Here is a 15,380-nt window from a genome sequence, read left to right as displayed (position 1 = left end):
CGTACCTCTCTCTCTCTCTCTCTCTCTCTCTCTCTCTCTCTCTCTCTCTCTCTCTCTCTCTCTCTCTCTCTCTCTCTCTCTCTCTTTCTCCCGAGCTCTCCCGACCCGGAAACTTTCCGGCCGTCGTCCGCCGCCGTCCGGCCGAGATAGGAGGCGTGCTTGGTATCAAATCGAAGCTTGGAACATCCTCTTCAATTCTAGGTAGGTGGCTGGTCGTGTTGCGCCGCCGTGAGGGAGGAATCACGCCGAGAAGGAGCGGCTGTGCGTGGTGGAGTTTCGCCAGAAACTGTCTTTTCCGGCCACCATAGCCGGAGCTGTTGGTCTCAACTTGAAGCTCTCCCTCCCAGCAGCTAAACCCTAAAAGGATTCATCCTAACTCGAGCTAGGTAAGGAGAATCGGGTGTTTGAATTTCCTAGGGTTTTCTTGTTATGTTTGGCTTCGATTACCCTATTTAGGGTTGAAATTGGACTTAATGATAGTTATGAAAGTTGTTTGGGATGTTGAGAGGAAGATTGTGTCAAAATTTGGTAGCCATTAAAGGTTGTCGGAGTTCGGCTGCAGGCCGCCGGCGGCGGCGCCCCTTAAGGGCAGTTTTTCCTGTTTTTGAGATGGTTTTAATAAGAGGAGTTTATTGAAGTATAGTTTGGAATTTTTGGATGAGTTTTGGTTAGGTTTGGAATTTTTCGGAGATTGGAGAAAATGCCGGTTATTAGAATGAAAATTCGACCGTTGGATTTCCTTGGTATTTATTATAGAATGTTAGAATTGATGAATTAAGGTTGTGGTGGAGTTTGGTGTGAATCCGGCGAGTTTAACCCTATTAAGAGTAGAGGGTTAAACGGAGGAGAGTTAGATATTTTAATTCACGTATTTATTTTCTGGAATTGAAGTTTGGTTCTAAGCATGGTTGTTGTGCCAGGATGCGAAGGGAACCTCGCTTGAGTGGCGATGCGGTTATCGTCGGGCTTATGCCTAAATTTGTGAGTGGACATTTTGGTTTTAAAAATAAATATGCATGCAAGATTTTATAATCTATCATTTTATTTTCCGAGCATATAATATAATTTTTCAGTTCATGAGATGAGCTTGAAAATTATTTGAGTTTGGTGCATTTATTAAGTGTTGGCCATGATTTATGGAGTTGAGCTCGGATTATTATTTTGATATTTGAGTTTGGATATTTTTATAAATTCCGGATTTCATTAAATGGTTTTAATGGTGGATTTTGAGATTTATATAAGATTTCCGAAAATGGGATTTTCGGTAGTTTCCTATTTTTAATTCTCGAAATTATTGGTGGAATATCGATCTTGACTTTGAGTTTTATAAATGATTACCGAAAATGGGATTGTCGGTAGTTCTCCTCATAATTTAATTGTTTATTTGAGGCATAATGATTTTGACTTGGAGAATATTTGAGCGAGTATTTTCGGGCGGAGATACTATTATTTATGATTCATAGTTGTTATTGAAATCTCGCTTATATTTATAAATTGGAGAATATTTTGACGTGTGAGACACGTCATTGAGTTGTGTTATGATTTCTTCTGATGATTTTCATATACGGTTGGGAACCGTACCATTCGTTTGGTCTTGGGGGAAGTTTAATGGATTTAAGTGACTTCGTATGTTTTAGTCACCATATTATAGGGTCGTTTATCTTTATTATTGCTAGCTAACCTTATTAGCGGTCCTCATCATATGTGAGTCGCTATTATAGCCTTATTAGCGGTCTTCTTCATATGTGAGTAGAGCGCTTAGCGTGGGACACTATTATAGCCTGGGAGGCAACCGATCGGTATTTATATTTATTAGTTAGCTAGCCTTATTAGCGGTCCTCATCATTTGTGAGTTGAGCACTTAGCGTGGGACGCTATTATAGCCTGGGAGGCATCGACCCAAGCCTGGAAGGCTCATTTTTCATGGTGATAACTCTTCCCCTATTTTATTCTTCTCAATAATATATTTGATTAACCAGCGGGGTTGGTTTATCTCCTCTTATGAGATTTCTGTTTTAACTAACCAGCGGGGCTGGTTTGTCCTTTATTAAGTGATTTTGGATTTAAAGTTTTAAGGACGTTTAAGTTGCATGCTGTTAAGTTTTAAAAGTTGAAAAGTGGGAAAGTATATAAGTTTTATAATTGTTAAGTTATTGAATTTATTTTCGTCCACTCACTCTAACGTTTTTAAATTACTTTCCCCTGGGCCATTTGGTTTATAAATGCCCAGTTTGCAGGCTAAGTTATTTGAGGACGAGCGTACATGGAGTCGAGGCATAGTCAGAGGCTGCTTCCGCTTATTCGTTTCCATTGTTTTCATTCATCATTAGATATGTTCTGAAAGTCTAGTAGTAGTTTATTAAATGTCTTTGTTGTTGGTTGTGGAATTATTTTTAGATGAGAAATTGTTATTAGGAATTTTGATGAACTTGGGAGCAGGAAGGCTCCAGGAGATGAGGATGGATGTTTGATTATAGAAGTGTTAAGTTGGATTTTTCAGGAAAGGGTTGTCCATTTTCAAGAAAGGTTATGCCGAATTTTCGGTAAATTTTTCTTGAAGATGGACCCCGCAGGATTTACCTCGGGTTTCAGAGTGAAATTCGGGGTGGGTCCTGACACAGCTTGAGTTTCTGAATGGGTTAACGATTTTGTTGGCCCGTTTTACTGATTTTTTTGTTTGTTTGTTGTTTCTAAAGCATAGCATATGAACACTTAACTATTATTATGTTGATTTTCTGAATTGATTTATATGCAAGGCTACGAGAGCCTCGTTCTGATACCATTTAAAAGGAATCCGAAGCTAATTATAACATGGTTAGCGCAAGCATATAAACACAAGATCAACACATGTAGAACTTAAGACTTACCAGCGTTGTTGATGGAGATGGTCATGTCTGAAAGCTTAGGTCTTATGCTCTCTCTCACAATATGCTACTTAGATGGGATAGGGATTGTATGCGTCTTATGATGAGAACATGGACTTACGCTCGTCTATTTATAGTGATCAACTAGTGTCTTGCCCATTAAAGATTCTTAGTTAAATCCTATAAGATTTGCCAAAGATTATGAGATCGTATCAGAAGATATTATGGATTCATGATTCAATATGTAAACTATATATTATCCACATATTACAGATATCACATTCCTTATACAACTTGTAATACTTAGATTAGGTTTAATCAATTGCTTGAACTATAAGTCACATAATATTGTTAAAGTCCACATTTATCTTTTAGTGAAGCGTGGTACTGTAGCAAAAATATGGATTCATGATGCTCTAAATGGTCCTGTGAAGCAGGCATATCCTCCACATACCTTTGAATATGCTTCTGATACGGTGGCCATGGTGCGACTCAAATACTACCGTATGGTAGGCTACTGTCGTGTATTCGGCCTCCATGAGCATCCGACTGTAGGATGCGGCGACCTCTAGAGGTGGAAGATGGGCTTGAAGTGGTTAGGGTTGAAGATGGGATCCCAAACCCTAACTGTAATTCAGGGTTGATATGTCGAGAGGCAGTACTTTATCTACTCCTATCACTAATTCTTTTGTACTACAACCAAAGCCCTTCACTTTGAACTTTCCAAGCTAGATTGCAGTGTCCCTGGTCGAGCAGTGTGGCAAAATTTAATCCCTGACCTTCATGGCAGACTCATCATCTCATGTAGTGCTACAAGCTTCTAAAGCAGGAACTGAGCCTATCAATGGTAAGAAGAGAACATGTACCCACCCTCACTCTAATTCAATACAACAAAAGAGCTAAGATGGTGGTCACACTCTTGCAAGAGAATGAAGAGGTAAATTTAGGGTTTGAATTGGAGTTGTCCATTCAGACTACTAATGGGGTATCATAGTCTCCCTGGCTAAGAAAACTAGGATGGGCAAACCTCCCAGCCAGAAAACAAGCCTAAGGTCGATGGTGTGCAACGAGTGATAAAGCCTCGTCAGTCACCGCAAGGGTGTTGCTAAAGCTCTTGCTTTGAAGATGGAGCATTTGTTGAGGTTCCGATGGTATGCAAAGGTTATGTAGATGAGCAGCTAGTGAAGGTGTAAGAAATTGCAGTAGAAGCGGCTCAAATGGAGATGTAGGATGCTACCGTGCCTTGAAAGGCACTCGAGTAAATTTCCTATCAATTTTCAATAAGGCTTGGGGATATTTGGTTTCGTTTCGGTTTATCCCCTAGTACAGTCAGTTAAATGTTTTCTTTATTTTCTTTGTTTTTGTTATTGTTTTCGTTGAATTGTTACAACATTTAGGTGGTCTTTTTTAGCTTGCATTGTGATTTTTGACCAATAAAGAACACCTAAGAATTATTCAATATTTTCGTAGCCCTCTTAAAGTGAGTTATCTAATTTGTAACACTTTTAATTTTTATTAGATGGTCTTTCCCTAAAAAAGAAAAAAAAATCTCACTAATGAATAAAATATATGTGTACCTATACCACACATCCGAGATTATCAATAACAATAATTAAAAATAGAAACAGTAGTAGATTTTGGACAGAGAGTGAAACACCAAGCCCATGACACTGGTCCTAGAACAAGCATATAGCTAGACTAAGGCTAAACGAGTACAACCCTTGATCTCGGTGCAAATGTTGTTGTTGCACAAACAACCAAACCACCACAAGGACACCGGAGAAACCGTTGTGCCACCGTTGCATGCAAATAACAACCATTGCCAGAACTCTATTATCAACTGATCCTCGTTGCAACATTCCCACACATAACCCCAAATCGCGAAAGCCCACAAAGAAATCCTCAACCGCCCTATGCTACAAGCACCAAAAAGTCGCCAATCTTTCATCAGTGAGATTGCAATGAGAACCACGATCCCATAACCCATATCGGGCCTCACAATTGATGCTTGCTTTGAGATCCGACCGAATCATCACCGAAGCCCTTGCTTGTGCCCACATCGCCTTTGACTGAAACCAAGAAAGCATATATCCTTAGAGCCCCTACCAATAACATGCTCATATACTAACATCTCGTCCGGTTGCACTTGACAAACGCATGTGAGGCCAAAGATGACATGCCGCACAAATATAGACGAAATTTATCGACAAAAACAATTTTTTTTTGTTTGAGCAATGAAGCGCGTTCTTTGTGGCTAGCTTCTTATTGTTTATACCCAAATAATTAAGAAAGTGTTAGTTTGTGACTTCTGTTAAGATTGTATTTAAGAACTCATTGCCATTTTTTTTTTACTAAATACACAATTAATGTGCTACAAAATTGTGAGTCGAACTTACAACCTCTCACTTATAAGAAGAGACATATGCCACTAGACCAAACGGTACTGGACAATTCCTTGACATTGTGTTTTCCTATCTTCGACAAAAAAAAAAAGATTTTGTTTCCCTTTTTTTTCCCTAATATTATTCTGGATTTTACGTTATTTTCACCTACCAATAGAAAAGGAAATTAGTTGAAAAAGGAAATAAATATACTCATGAATGTGAAGGTGCTAAAAACTCCCACTAAATATAATTCTAGCTACTTCCCTAATATGAAAAATCGAAAAGAAAAAAAATAAGAAAAGTAAAATTCCATTTATACCTTAGGGAGTGGGCCCAGACGAGCATATTTATGGGGACAAGAAGGTCCAAAAGGATTGTGCAAGATTATTAGTCCCCGTCTGCACCGAGGACTCTGACGAACTTTGGTTTTCCCACTTTGAATACAAATAAAATTCAAAAAGTGAGGAAATCGAAGAGAAATTGATAATTAAAAAAAGAAGGTGGAAAATAAGGAAAAGAAATAGAGAAATATCAGGAACCGCCATACGCGAAACATAAGCAAATTAGGAGTTAAAGGATTCCATATAAATAAAAGTAACAGAATCCAAAAAACACAAACAGAGGTTTATCTTTGCTCTTCCCAATCTCCTAATCCCTTCTGGGTTTAAGAGACCAGTGAAGACAGTGAGTCCCCTCACTCTTTCTCTCTGTACAGATCTAATTCCTTAATTCAATTCAATCGTTTCTTGTTTGAAATTCAAAACACCAAAGACATATATTGAGATAAAAATTTGACACGAATACCAACAAGCTAGCTTCTCAGATCTACCATGGTTGTGAACGAGAGGCCTTCCAAGAGAGCCAGGCGGCGGGTTTTCGCCGATCTGCCCGACCTCTTCACCTTCCCTCCTCCTCCTCCTCCTGACTCTCCCGAAGCCTTCCGTGACAACGTGCGCGGCTTTCTCGGCCGCCACGCGCGCGTCACGCTCCCGTCTTCCTCTCTCTTCCCCTCCCTGCTGACCTGGCAGATCGCCCTCCGGGTCGACCCCGCCGTCGTCCTTCCCTTGGATATCGTCGAGGAGGACGTCACGCGCTCCCGGCGATCCGTCTACTGCGACCAGTGCCGAGTCGTTGGTGAGTGCAGTCGCCGTCTCCAACCATCTTTTTCATTTTTATTTTTCAGTTTACTTATTTAGAGGAGTTTGGATAATGTTGGTTGATAGGTTGGAGTGGGCATCCTGTTTGCCGAAAGCGATATCACTTCATTATTAGAAGCAACGCTGAGAGCTGTGATAGTGAGACTCCCTTCCAGTTCCAGCAGCCGCCACAGCAAGAGAAGTGGTGCAACTCTATTAGTGCCACCGGGGCGGAGGACACGGCCGATGATGTTGAAGAGTGGGCCTATAACCAATTGCATGACAACACTCATCTTCTTCATGCTGTCATCCACTCCAATGGCTTCGCCCATCTTCTTACCCTCAATGGCAGACAAGGAGGCTCCACCTCTCTCTCCGGCCGTCACATTATGGACTTGTGGGATAGGCTCTGTCTAGCCCTCTCCGTCAGGTCATAATCCTTTAAGAACATCTATTTATTTTTGTCAATTGTGATGGACATTGTAACAAATGTGAAATGGTATACTGAACTGTTGCTGTGCTTTAACTTGAACTGAACAGGAAGGTCAGTGTGATGGATGTATCAAAAAAGTATGGGATGGAGTACAGATTGCTGCATGCAGTCACCCATGGCCGCTCTTGGTATGGAAATTGGGGTTATGAATTTCGATGTGGGAGCTATGCTCTCACACAAGACTCATACCACAAAGCAGTGGAAACCATCTCCATCTTGCCCCTACACCCTTTCCAATTCCAGCCTAGGAAACCCAGGACTCGCCTGCAAGCTGTCATTGCCTTTTACCAATCTTTCTCCAATGCCCAACTCCAAACAACAAAAGATCTTTTTACATTTATGTTTAGTCTAATTCCTAAGCCCCGTGGACCTACTTCATCCAAGAAACTCAACCTTGACACTTACAATATTTTGTGCGTGTGGACAGCCAACGATGTCCAACATGTGCAACAAGCTATGATCAAGCTGCTTTCAGCAGTTCGTGAGCCCAATTGGGTGTCAAAACGTGCTCTCAAGGGTGCATTATACAAAACTTTCTCCGCAGAGCTTCTTGATTACTCCCTTAAACACTTGGGAGGTCAGTTGGTAGCTAATAACATGGTAGTTGAAACTAGATGCAATCCCGATTCTACCGGTGTTGAATACAGGTAAATCTGTGTTGTCTGTTTGGTTTCAGTCCCTTTTAAACACTTAGTACAAGCACTAACATGAACTTTGGTAACAGACTTGAGCCATTTGCTATTGGAAGATCTGAGTTCAAGCCAAATTTTCCATCCGAACAGCAAATCCTTGGTGACCTCAAATTTTTGTATGATTCCATTCTCCACCCTGACACCATGCTATGCTATGCACCTCAAGAGATGAGGGATAATGTTATTGATGCAGCAACTAAGCTTCTTGATTGCAAGCAATTTATCAAGGACTACAAGCCTGATACAATTGAAGCAGCACACCTTTCTCGTATTCACCTCTGGTGTGATGTGCAGCTTTCAGACCACCTAAAAGATGATTTTGTCCTGCCTCCAGAACTAGTTGTTTTGCCTCTGAATGCAACTCTTGCCGATCTTAAAAGTGAAGCTACCAAAGCCTTTCAGGAAGTATATGCCATGTTTAAAAGGTTTGAAGTGGAGGAGTTGCTTGAATGTGGCTCTATAAATGATTCAATTACAGCAAAACTGCTGTTTGGAACAAGTGGCACAGTTCATTTGAAAGGGAAATGCCCGGCAAAACATGGTCTTAACCGATTCCGGATGGAGAGAGGAATTGAAAGCTGGATTGTTGATTGCACATGTGGGACGAAGGATGATGATGGGGAGAGAATGATGGCTTGTGATACATGTGGTGTTTGGCAGCACACGAGGTGTGCTGGCATTCGTTGCTCTGATGAGATCCCTGCGAAGTTTGTTTGCCTGAGATGTATGAGCTCATACCAGGAGAAAAGCCATAGCAACTGTGATTCTGCCAAGGACGCTAATTATGTTCCTGTGACTAACACAACTTGCAGAGCCAAGGCAGTCAGGGCAGATGGTCGAGGTGTAGCTTCTAACCTGAATATGACTTCTAGTGTACGTTGACTGTAGTATTTTGTAGCCTTTGTAGGTTTTAAGATGGGGCGAAGATTTTCTCTTTTAGAGTTTCTCCTTGGTGACTTTCCCGCATTGTCAAGTTGTGTGTATATAGCAGTTCAATGGAAACAAAAACAAATATTTATTGTAATCCAGTGAAATTTGTGTCATGATTTGGAGACTGATCTATCAAAATTACATATCTACCTATTCACTCTCCATCTCCTTGAGATGAATTCAAACCTGATTCCTTAGACTCTGTGAATGAGACCTTTCTGTCTTCTAAACTAGTGACATTGTTTTCTATCCTAGAAAATGAAAGCTGCCTAAAAGCGGTGCACAAGCTAGTATACTTGGTAACAACTTCCTTGTACACAGTCAGCAATCTCTCCACATCTCCGACTGTCAAATCCCCAGCTTCTTTGTCCATATAAGGGTAGTTTGACCTACCTGTAGTGATTGATCATTAGCAATTTCAGATCCACTCTGATACTACCAAGGACCAAAGAGAAAATCTTTCTTACAGTAGTCGATGCATCCATGCATATATGTGGATGGCATTCAAAAATGTTGCAACTATATTCCTTACAGGGTAAAATTAACCTAGCATTTAAAATTTATGAAACAGAAAGTGAAAAACAAATTTCAGTACAAACAACCAATAATAATATCTGTTTCTTGAGGGGTCAACTTAATGTTATAGTAATACTAATCCATAGATTCAAACTGCAATATATTGGTTGTTTCTACTGAAGCTAGTAATTTAGTTTCAAAAAACGAAAAAATATGCATATTAGTTGAGCCTCTGATCGGATGTTTAAAGTTATAAGGGAAGTTGGTGTGACGGCAAACATATAGGAAAATGAGGATTGTTGTAGTTTGAAACTTACCCCTTGTTTCTTTATCATGGTATCGCAATGAAGGGCCAGGATCTTCATGATCTTGGGAGGTTGTCATTTCTTCCAGACTGGGTGCGGCCTCCTTTTCTGTCTCTTTATTGGTCAGTCTCGCTGCTTGCATACTCTCTTCAAATTCAATTTCATCAATAGAAAGAGATTTTGCATTTAACTCAGAAATAAATGTTTTAGCTGAGACAAGATTGGTGAGGTAATAGGCCGCTTCTGACACAAGTTTTGCCTGCCTTCGATATAACTGGATAAACTTGAGGTTGGAATGTAATTGCGGAGGATTGGCCTGTAAAATTGTGCAGGTAAAAGACTTAGTATCTTCATAGTAATTAGACAACTCAAAACTGCAAGCACCAACTGTGTAAAGTAGCTATTGATCAGTTGATAAGCAACCCTTATGCATCAGGCATAAAAAAATCAATTCTCATGCAACTATGAAACAAGAATAACACACAATGTATACACATGCTATCAAATCACAAAAGTAATCAACATTATCCCCGATCAGAACAGTGGTTCCATAAGTTTGTCTGAGACTAGAAAACAAAGAAGACGATCAATATTAAGAATATGATATCACAAAGGCACCCAACATGAGCACCAAAAAAAGGAGGTAATGAATAAAGACAGAATTTCATTTTCCACCAACACGGGAAAAAAAATAGGAACCAAATTTAAAGCTGCACATAATCAATAAAATGGCTTATTACCAAGGAGAGCTTGCCTTGATCATAACGTATATAAGGACAGGAAGGAAGTCATCAGCTCCGGCTAGTACATGTTTTTCTGACATTGATGCATTGAGCAACAAATTGTTAATGACCTTGCAACAATTCATGATACAGAGAAGCTTCTCACGGGGGGCTTTGAAAGCATTGATTTTCTGCAACTCTTTTTCTGCAAGCTGGGTGCAAAAAGAAAGTATAATTATGGCTTCTCCTTGACATTGACAAGGAAGAAACAAAAGTATTGCCAGTAATGGGGAGTTTACAATACACCAGATATACAAGATAAAATCTGGAAATACAGTTACTAATATAATCTTAGAATCTACTTCTCTGGATGGGCATGTGACCTTATCAAACAGTATTTTCAACAAAGATGCAACATGAAGGATAGCTGTTCAAGACTCTATGCAACTGCTAGGAGCTTTTCAAAATTTATTAATTATCTTAAACTAAAAATTACGTAAGCTCCAGGGTGTCAACTGTAAGCCAGTAGCTATCAATGCTGTGAAATATTAACATATCCCTTTTTAGCTTTCTGGATGTATTTATAGTGACGTAACACTTTATCTACTGCTGTTAAATTCTATTATGACACCAATCTTCTTTTTCTTTGTTAGGCTCTTATATACAGCATATATATTTCTTTTCAGAGAGAAATTCTCCTTCCTTTCCAAAGTAAAATGAGGGGTAAACAGAGAAGAGAAATCCCCGATTTTCATTGTAAGTCGCAATGATTAAGATAAACAATAGAGCACACTTTGAAACTCAAAAAGGAAATATATACATTTGTGTTGAAAACTTTGCATTCCATATTGTGCACATCCAATCATATTTCAGTCGTGTATCATGCATGACAACAAGGATGCTAATCTAGTGTATAACTGATACAGACAGTTAGAGCTCCACTTTTAGAAAATAAGTTGTTACAAACATTTCTAATAACTGTTGTTAATGAGCCTATCCACTCTTGAAATGAGCTGTCTGTAGAGCATAAATCTAAGTGAAAAAAAATATACAAGTATGTTGAAACATGCCAAGAAATGCTTTACTCATCCTTCCAAGTAACTATTAGTTAGGATATCCTATTAGTTATAGCCATTATGACATACAGAAACCCAAAGTGAACAAATGGCATTTATCTTATGTTCAAAAACAACAATTTGGATCATATCCCTGAAATATAACAACTCTAGTTCTCTACTACAATGCACAGTATTACAGCAAACATAACCCTGAAACTAACAGCACCAAGTGAAACACAAAACTAATGTAGTGGCAACATAAGTAATGAGAAAGAGAGTGGAAATACAGCATGCTTACCAGCCATGAAGCTTCATTGCGTAGAACTGGTGGAATATCCAGATGCTCGGGCTTCAGGAAAGTCTGCAACAATTGTATTTTGTGCGAGACTTCAAGGTCAGTCTTGGCATCCTCCGGACAAGAAGAAAAGGTCCTGGAGAACAATTTGGTCATGACATACTTCTCCAAACCCTGCAAAGATTTCCGAAAACAGTTCAATTGATAGTTTGATTTGAGGATAAAGGAGAGAGGGAGAGAGGGAGAGAGTACCTCCATTGCACTTTGCACTTCGTCCTCAGTGGCACCTGACCACAAGGGATGATCCCTAATTGAATCCTCCATTGTGGCGAAGAATTCTTGAACCCGTTTGCCGTCATTTTCAGGGTTTGCAGGGTAAAACGAAAACGAAACAATGAAGCTGCCGGCACCAAGAAACAATCAGGAATTGAGTCACAAACAATGAAACTGTTCATCGGATGAGATCGAGGAAAGAAGCGTACCTCTTAATGGATCGGACGAGATCGAGGGAAGCGGGGTTTCGCATTCGGTCGAGAAAATCGTAGAAGATAGCGGAAGACGGCGAGGATGAGGATCCCTCCATTCTCTGTCAGCTAGTTGATTGATTTAGAGGAGGACGGCGACCACCACCGCCGTGGTCAGCAATTTGAGAGGATTGAAGCAGCAGCATAGTATTACTCGTGGCTAATAACAAACAAGAGACGCAAAGAATAAGAGAAGAATGAAGAATGTTAGGTTTGGTCCTGGCGCGCACGTGATATTTTCTCAACCATGTTACTCGATCTTACCGGCTGTTACGAGTCTTAATTTTTCTTTAAAATTAAAGTTATTTGGCTCATTTTTTAATCATATATGACATGATCATCTCTATAAAATTGTGTCAATTTGATTTCTCCTCTTTTGAATCTATAATGTGATACGAACAAGGTGTAATGTTGAAAGTTTATGGATTATAAGGTGCAATGTTGAAATGTTGAGTGGATCTTTAGAAGCACCTTGCTATTGCTAGGTTAGAGATTGAAAATATAGAATAGGTGACAATTATTCTTGGACCCTATTTTAGATCCTCTGATGCAGAGAAAATGAAAAGAGAGAATGAGGATGTGGATCCGAAGTGGTAAATCTTGTAAAAGAATTTTCTATTGAGAATGCTTTGGTTTAGGTTGCATAAGAGGGAGGAACCTAAAGAGTTTGTCTAGACCCTACTCGATTCGAGCAACAACGAGTTTTCACCTAGCTGTCACTTTGACGACACTTAAGTTGACGCGCAATCTTCAAATGGAGGTTACAACATGCACTTGTGCGTGTTCAAGGTTGAGCAGGGGAAGAGATTGAGCACGTGAAGCGGTTGAAGCCTAACCGAGGAGTATCAGGTGATGAACTTGGAAAGAAATAGATTCACGGCGTCACAAACAGGGGCGGATCTACTTGAAAAGCTATATGGGCTGAAGCCTAGAAAAAATATTTGGATATATACCACTACCTGTGCATAGTGAACCAAGATCCAAGATAGTTCAGTTGGCAAATGGCCGGCTCGGTTAAGACTTTCATCTCCCTTCCTAACCTAGGTTCAAATACCAGCTTTCCCCTTCTTGTTTTTTCTACATTTTCTTCTTTGTTTTGCCCTGGGTTCGATTTTCTTCCTTTTTCTACATTTCTTCTTTGTTTTCTTTTATCTTTCCTACAATAATTTCCTATTTTCCATTACTATTTCTTATTTTCTTCCCCCCATCTTAAGAAAAATAGGTCTTTGAGGACATTATATATTATACTCCTTGAAATAGCTTTTTGACATGGAAACAACATTGTCAAAAAAAAAAAAAATCACATATAAGGGTATAAACTAGCCTAGACGAAAATTAATTCCTTGCTCCACCACCGGTCACAAATGAGTGTGAAAGTACGTAACTCTGTATTACAGAGAGTTGGAAGGCTTTCGACTCCCAAAAGAGACAATTGAAGCAGTGGAAAAGGCTGTGAGTATGGTCAACTTTCTAGAGGGTCAGAAGACTATTTCATTATCGACATTTGAGTCATTTTGACACGAGCTGTAGAGTATTGATCTAGGCATGCATATCGTATTGGAATAGACTTTCTAGCACGTGTGCAAAGCCGTACACCTCGACACCTCACGAGGAGTATGAGTTTTTGGTCAAGTTCCGATGGCAGCTAGTGGGTGACTTCAGTTTCGTGTTTTCTATCTTTTAGAACTTTTCGGTCTTTCTGGGACCAAGTTAGTACGATCTAGCAGCAAGTTAAGGGAAGCGTAGACCGGATCACACGATCATGTTCTCAGGTTGGTGTTAGTGAGTGTCAAGTCAACCAAGTCATGAACATCAAGCTGGAAGCTGTTTCTGGACTTCATACAACGTAATTCAATCAAAGACGTAACTCCAAAGATGTACGATATATATGTGCTATACCCTTGGAGCAACGTGGTTGGAGGACGTATGACTGGGCAATGAATCTTGGCATTGGAAGGGGTAGGGAAGTGATGTTCGTGACCTGTAGCTATTGAAATTATTAAGCCGTAGAGTTTTCAAACCACTATAAAAGCACAAGGATGCGAGAATTTTGGCTCCTTGACAAGTGGACTAGAGGAAGTGATTCTCGATTGTTCGTCGAGGTACGACATAGTCGTTTATCAAGATGCGCAGAAAGGATCAGTCGTAGACTCAAAGAAATAATTTCATAACGCATTAACAGTGAGCAAATACCACAATGACGCGAGGCCAACAATAAGGATTTGTGGTTGAGAATTTGCGAGCATCTCATCGACGTGAATGAGATGATGGTACTTGGATTTCGAGTTCGTGAAAAGTTGAGACGATGAAATCGCTAGTTTTATGTAGGAGACAAAAACTCGATGGTGAAGTCGTTGTTCTTCTTTCCTCGTGATTGAAGTGAATGCCACCACAGAAGGACATGAGCTTACCTACGGGTATTTGTGTTTTAGTACAGGCAGTGTGATCCTATCTACAGGTCGATACGTGAAACCTGACTGAGGGAACATGTCTCTGGAAAAGTTGTGCTCGCGATGAGCAAGGAATTTCTTGCACCTCAATATCAGTGTGCTAGTTGTAACAACATTATGATGTGATGACAGATTGTAACCTATCGAGTTGTATTGTTAATATTATAAATAAGTATCGAGTTGTATTTTTAAAAAAGCTAGAACAACCCGATTTCAAGCTGTAGACGGTTGCAGTAATGCAACTACGAGGCCCATAGACCGTGTCGGGGCCCGTCCGGGAAGGTGTAACTTAAAAGTTTTAATTCTATGGGATGTTACAGTCCAAGTTCGTTCGGCTCCGTAGCAAAAGGTTTATGTACATGTTCGCCACTATATTGTTACACTAATTAAGAGGTTCCCATGTTGAATACCTTTTGTAGCATAGAAATATATCGGCCTTTTTCTGATATTCATCAGTATCTTGAGGAACACATCAAACTGAGGGGGCCATTTATGTCACATCCCGACTCTTAAATTTTTACCTTATTTACTAGCTTGGTATTAATAAGAATTTTACCGTCTTCGTCAATGAGTTATTAGTTTAAATGGTTCCTAGAGGGGTTTTTGAGGACGTCTATTTTAGTGGAATTATTCGAAGGAGAAAAATTTGACGACGATAAAAATGGTAAATTTTAGCTAGTAAAAAGAGTAATTTTTATTAGGGTATTATTTTTAGGGTGTTAATTTTTAGTGTTGGGTTTTAAAAGGTTTGGGTTGTGGAACCGGTTTGGAAAGCCCAAACCTTATTTCCTCTCTCTACTCGACTCTCTCTCCCCTCTCCCTTGAACCTTTTCCTTCCGCCAGCGATCTTCGGCTCCGATCGCCGCCGTCCGGCCAGCATAGCCCGCCGCTTCGGTCTCAGTCTGTCCGCCATCATCTTCTGCCACTTTCTGGGTTGGGGATTGGGTCTCTAACGCCGCCCAGAGAAGGTCATCTCGGCTAGAAGCCCGACTGTGCAGTGAGGAGTTTTGC

At 40.0% G+C, this 15,380-nt stretch overlaps 2 protein-coding genes across 2 annotated transcripts; one reads left to right on the top strand and one right to left on the bottom strand.

The window, feature by feature from the left end:
• Positions 1–6,078: 6,078 nt before the first annotated feature.
• Positions 6,079–8,593, top strand: LOC101297407 (PHD finger protein At1g33420-like). The gene is made up of 4 exons (XM_004292363.1): positions 6,079–6,382; positions 6,472–6,814; positions 6,925–7,524; positions 7,602–8,593. The coding sequence occupies exons 1-4, from the start codon at positions 6,079–6,081 to the stop codon at positions 8,449–8,451; spliced, it is 2,097 nt and encodes a 698-aa protein (XP_004292411.1). The 3' UTR covers positions 8,452–8,593.
• Positions 8,594–8,633: 40 nt separating this feature from the next.
• LOC101312788 (vacuolar protein sorting-associated protein 9A-like) lies at positions 8,634–12,118 on the bottom strand. Its single transcript, XM_004290220.1, has 6 exons — positions 11,878–12,118; positions 11,648–11,795; positions 11,399–11,569; positions 10,075–10,254; positions 9,333–9,636; positions 8,634–8,892 (listed from the first exon to the last, which is right to left on the bottom strand). Exons 1-6 carry the CDS (start codon positions 11,976–11,978, stop codon positions 8,654–8,656), a joined length of 1,143 nt encoding a protein of 380 aa, XP_004290268.1. The 5' UTR covers positions 11,979–12,118; the 3' UTR covers positions 8,634–8,653.
• Between the last annotated feature and the right edge of the window lie 3,262 nt (positions 12,119–15,380).

The sequence above is a fragment of the Fragaria vesca genome, linkage group LG2 (genome assembly GCF_000184155.1).
Source record: "Fragaria vesca subsp. vesca linkage group LG2, FraVesHawaii_1.0, whole genome shotgun sequence".
Taxonomy (NCBI): Eukaryota; Viridiplantae; Streptophyta; class Magnoliopsida; order Rosales; family Rosaceae; genus Fragaria; species Fragaria vesca.
The sequence above is the reverse complement of the archived record's forward strand: the minus strand, read 5'-3'. Positions and strand labels throughout refer to the sequence as shown.

Coding starts and splice junctions, on each gene's coding strand:
- LOC101312788 (XM_004290220.1), bottom strand. CDS start 11,978: ATGGAGGGATCCTCATCCTCGCCGTCTTCCGCTATCTTCTACGATTTT. Junction 9,637..10,074: donor TTATATACGTTATGATCAAG/GCAAGCTCTCCT, acceptor ACAATTTTACAG/GCCAATCCTCCGCAATTACA. Junction 8,893..9,332: donor CCATGATAAAGAAACAAGGG/GTAAGTTTCAAA, acceptor CAATCACTACAG/GTAGGTCAAACTACCCTTAT.
- LOC101297407 (XM_004292363.1), top strand. CDS start 6,079: ATGGTTGTGAACGAGAGGCCTTCCAAGAGAGCCAGGCGGCGGGTTTTC. Junction 6,815..6,924: donor TGTCTAGCCCTCTCCGTCAG/GTCATAATCCTT, acceptor TGAACTGAACAG/GAAGGTCAGTGTGATGGATG. Junction 7,525..7,601: donor TCTACCGGTGTTGAATACAG/GTAAATCTGTGT, acceptor CTTTGGTAACAG/ACTTGAGCCATTTGCTATTG.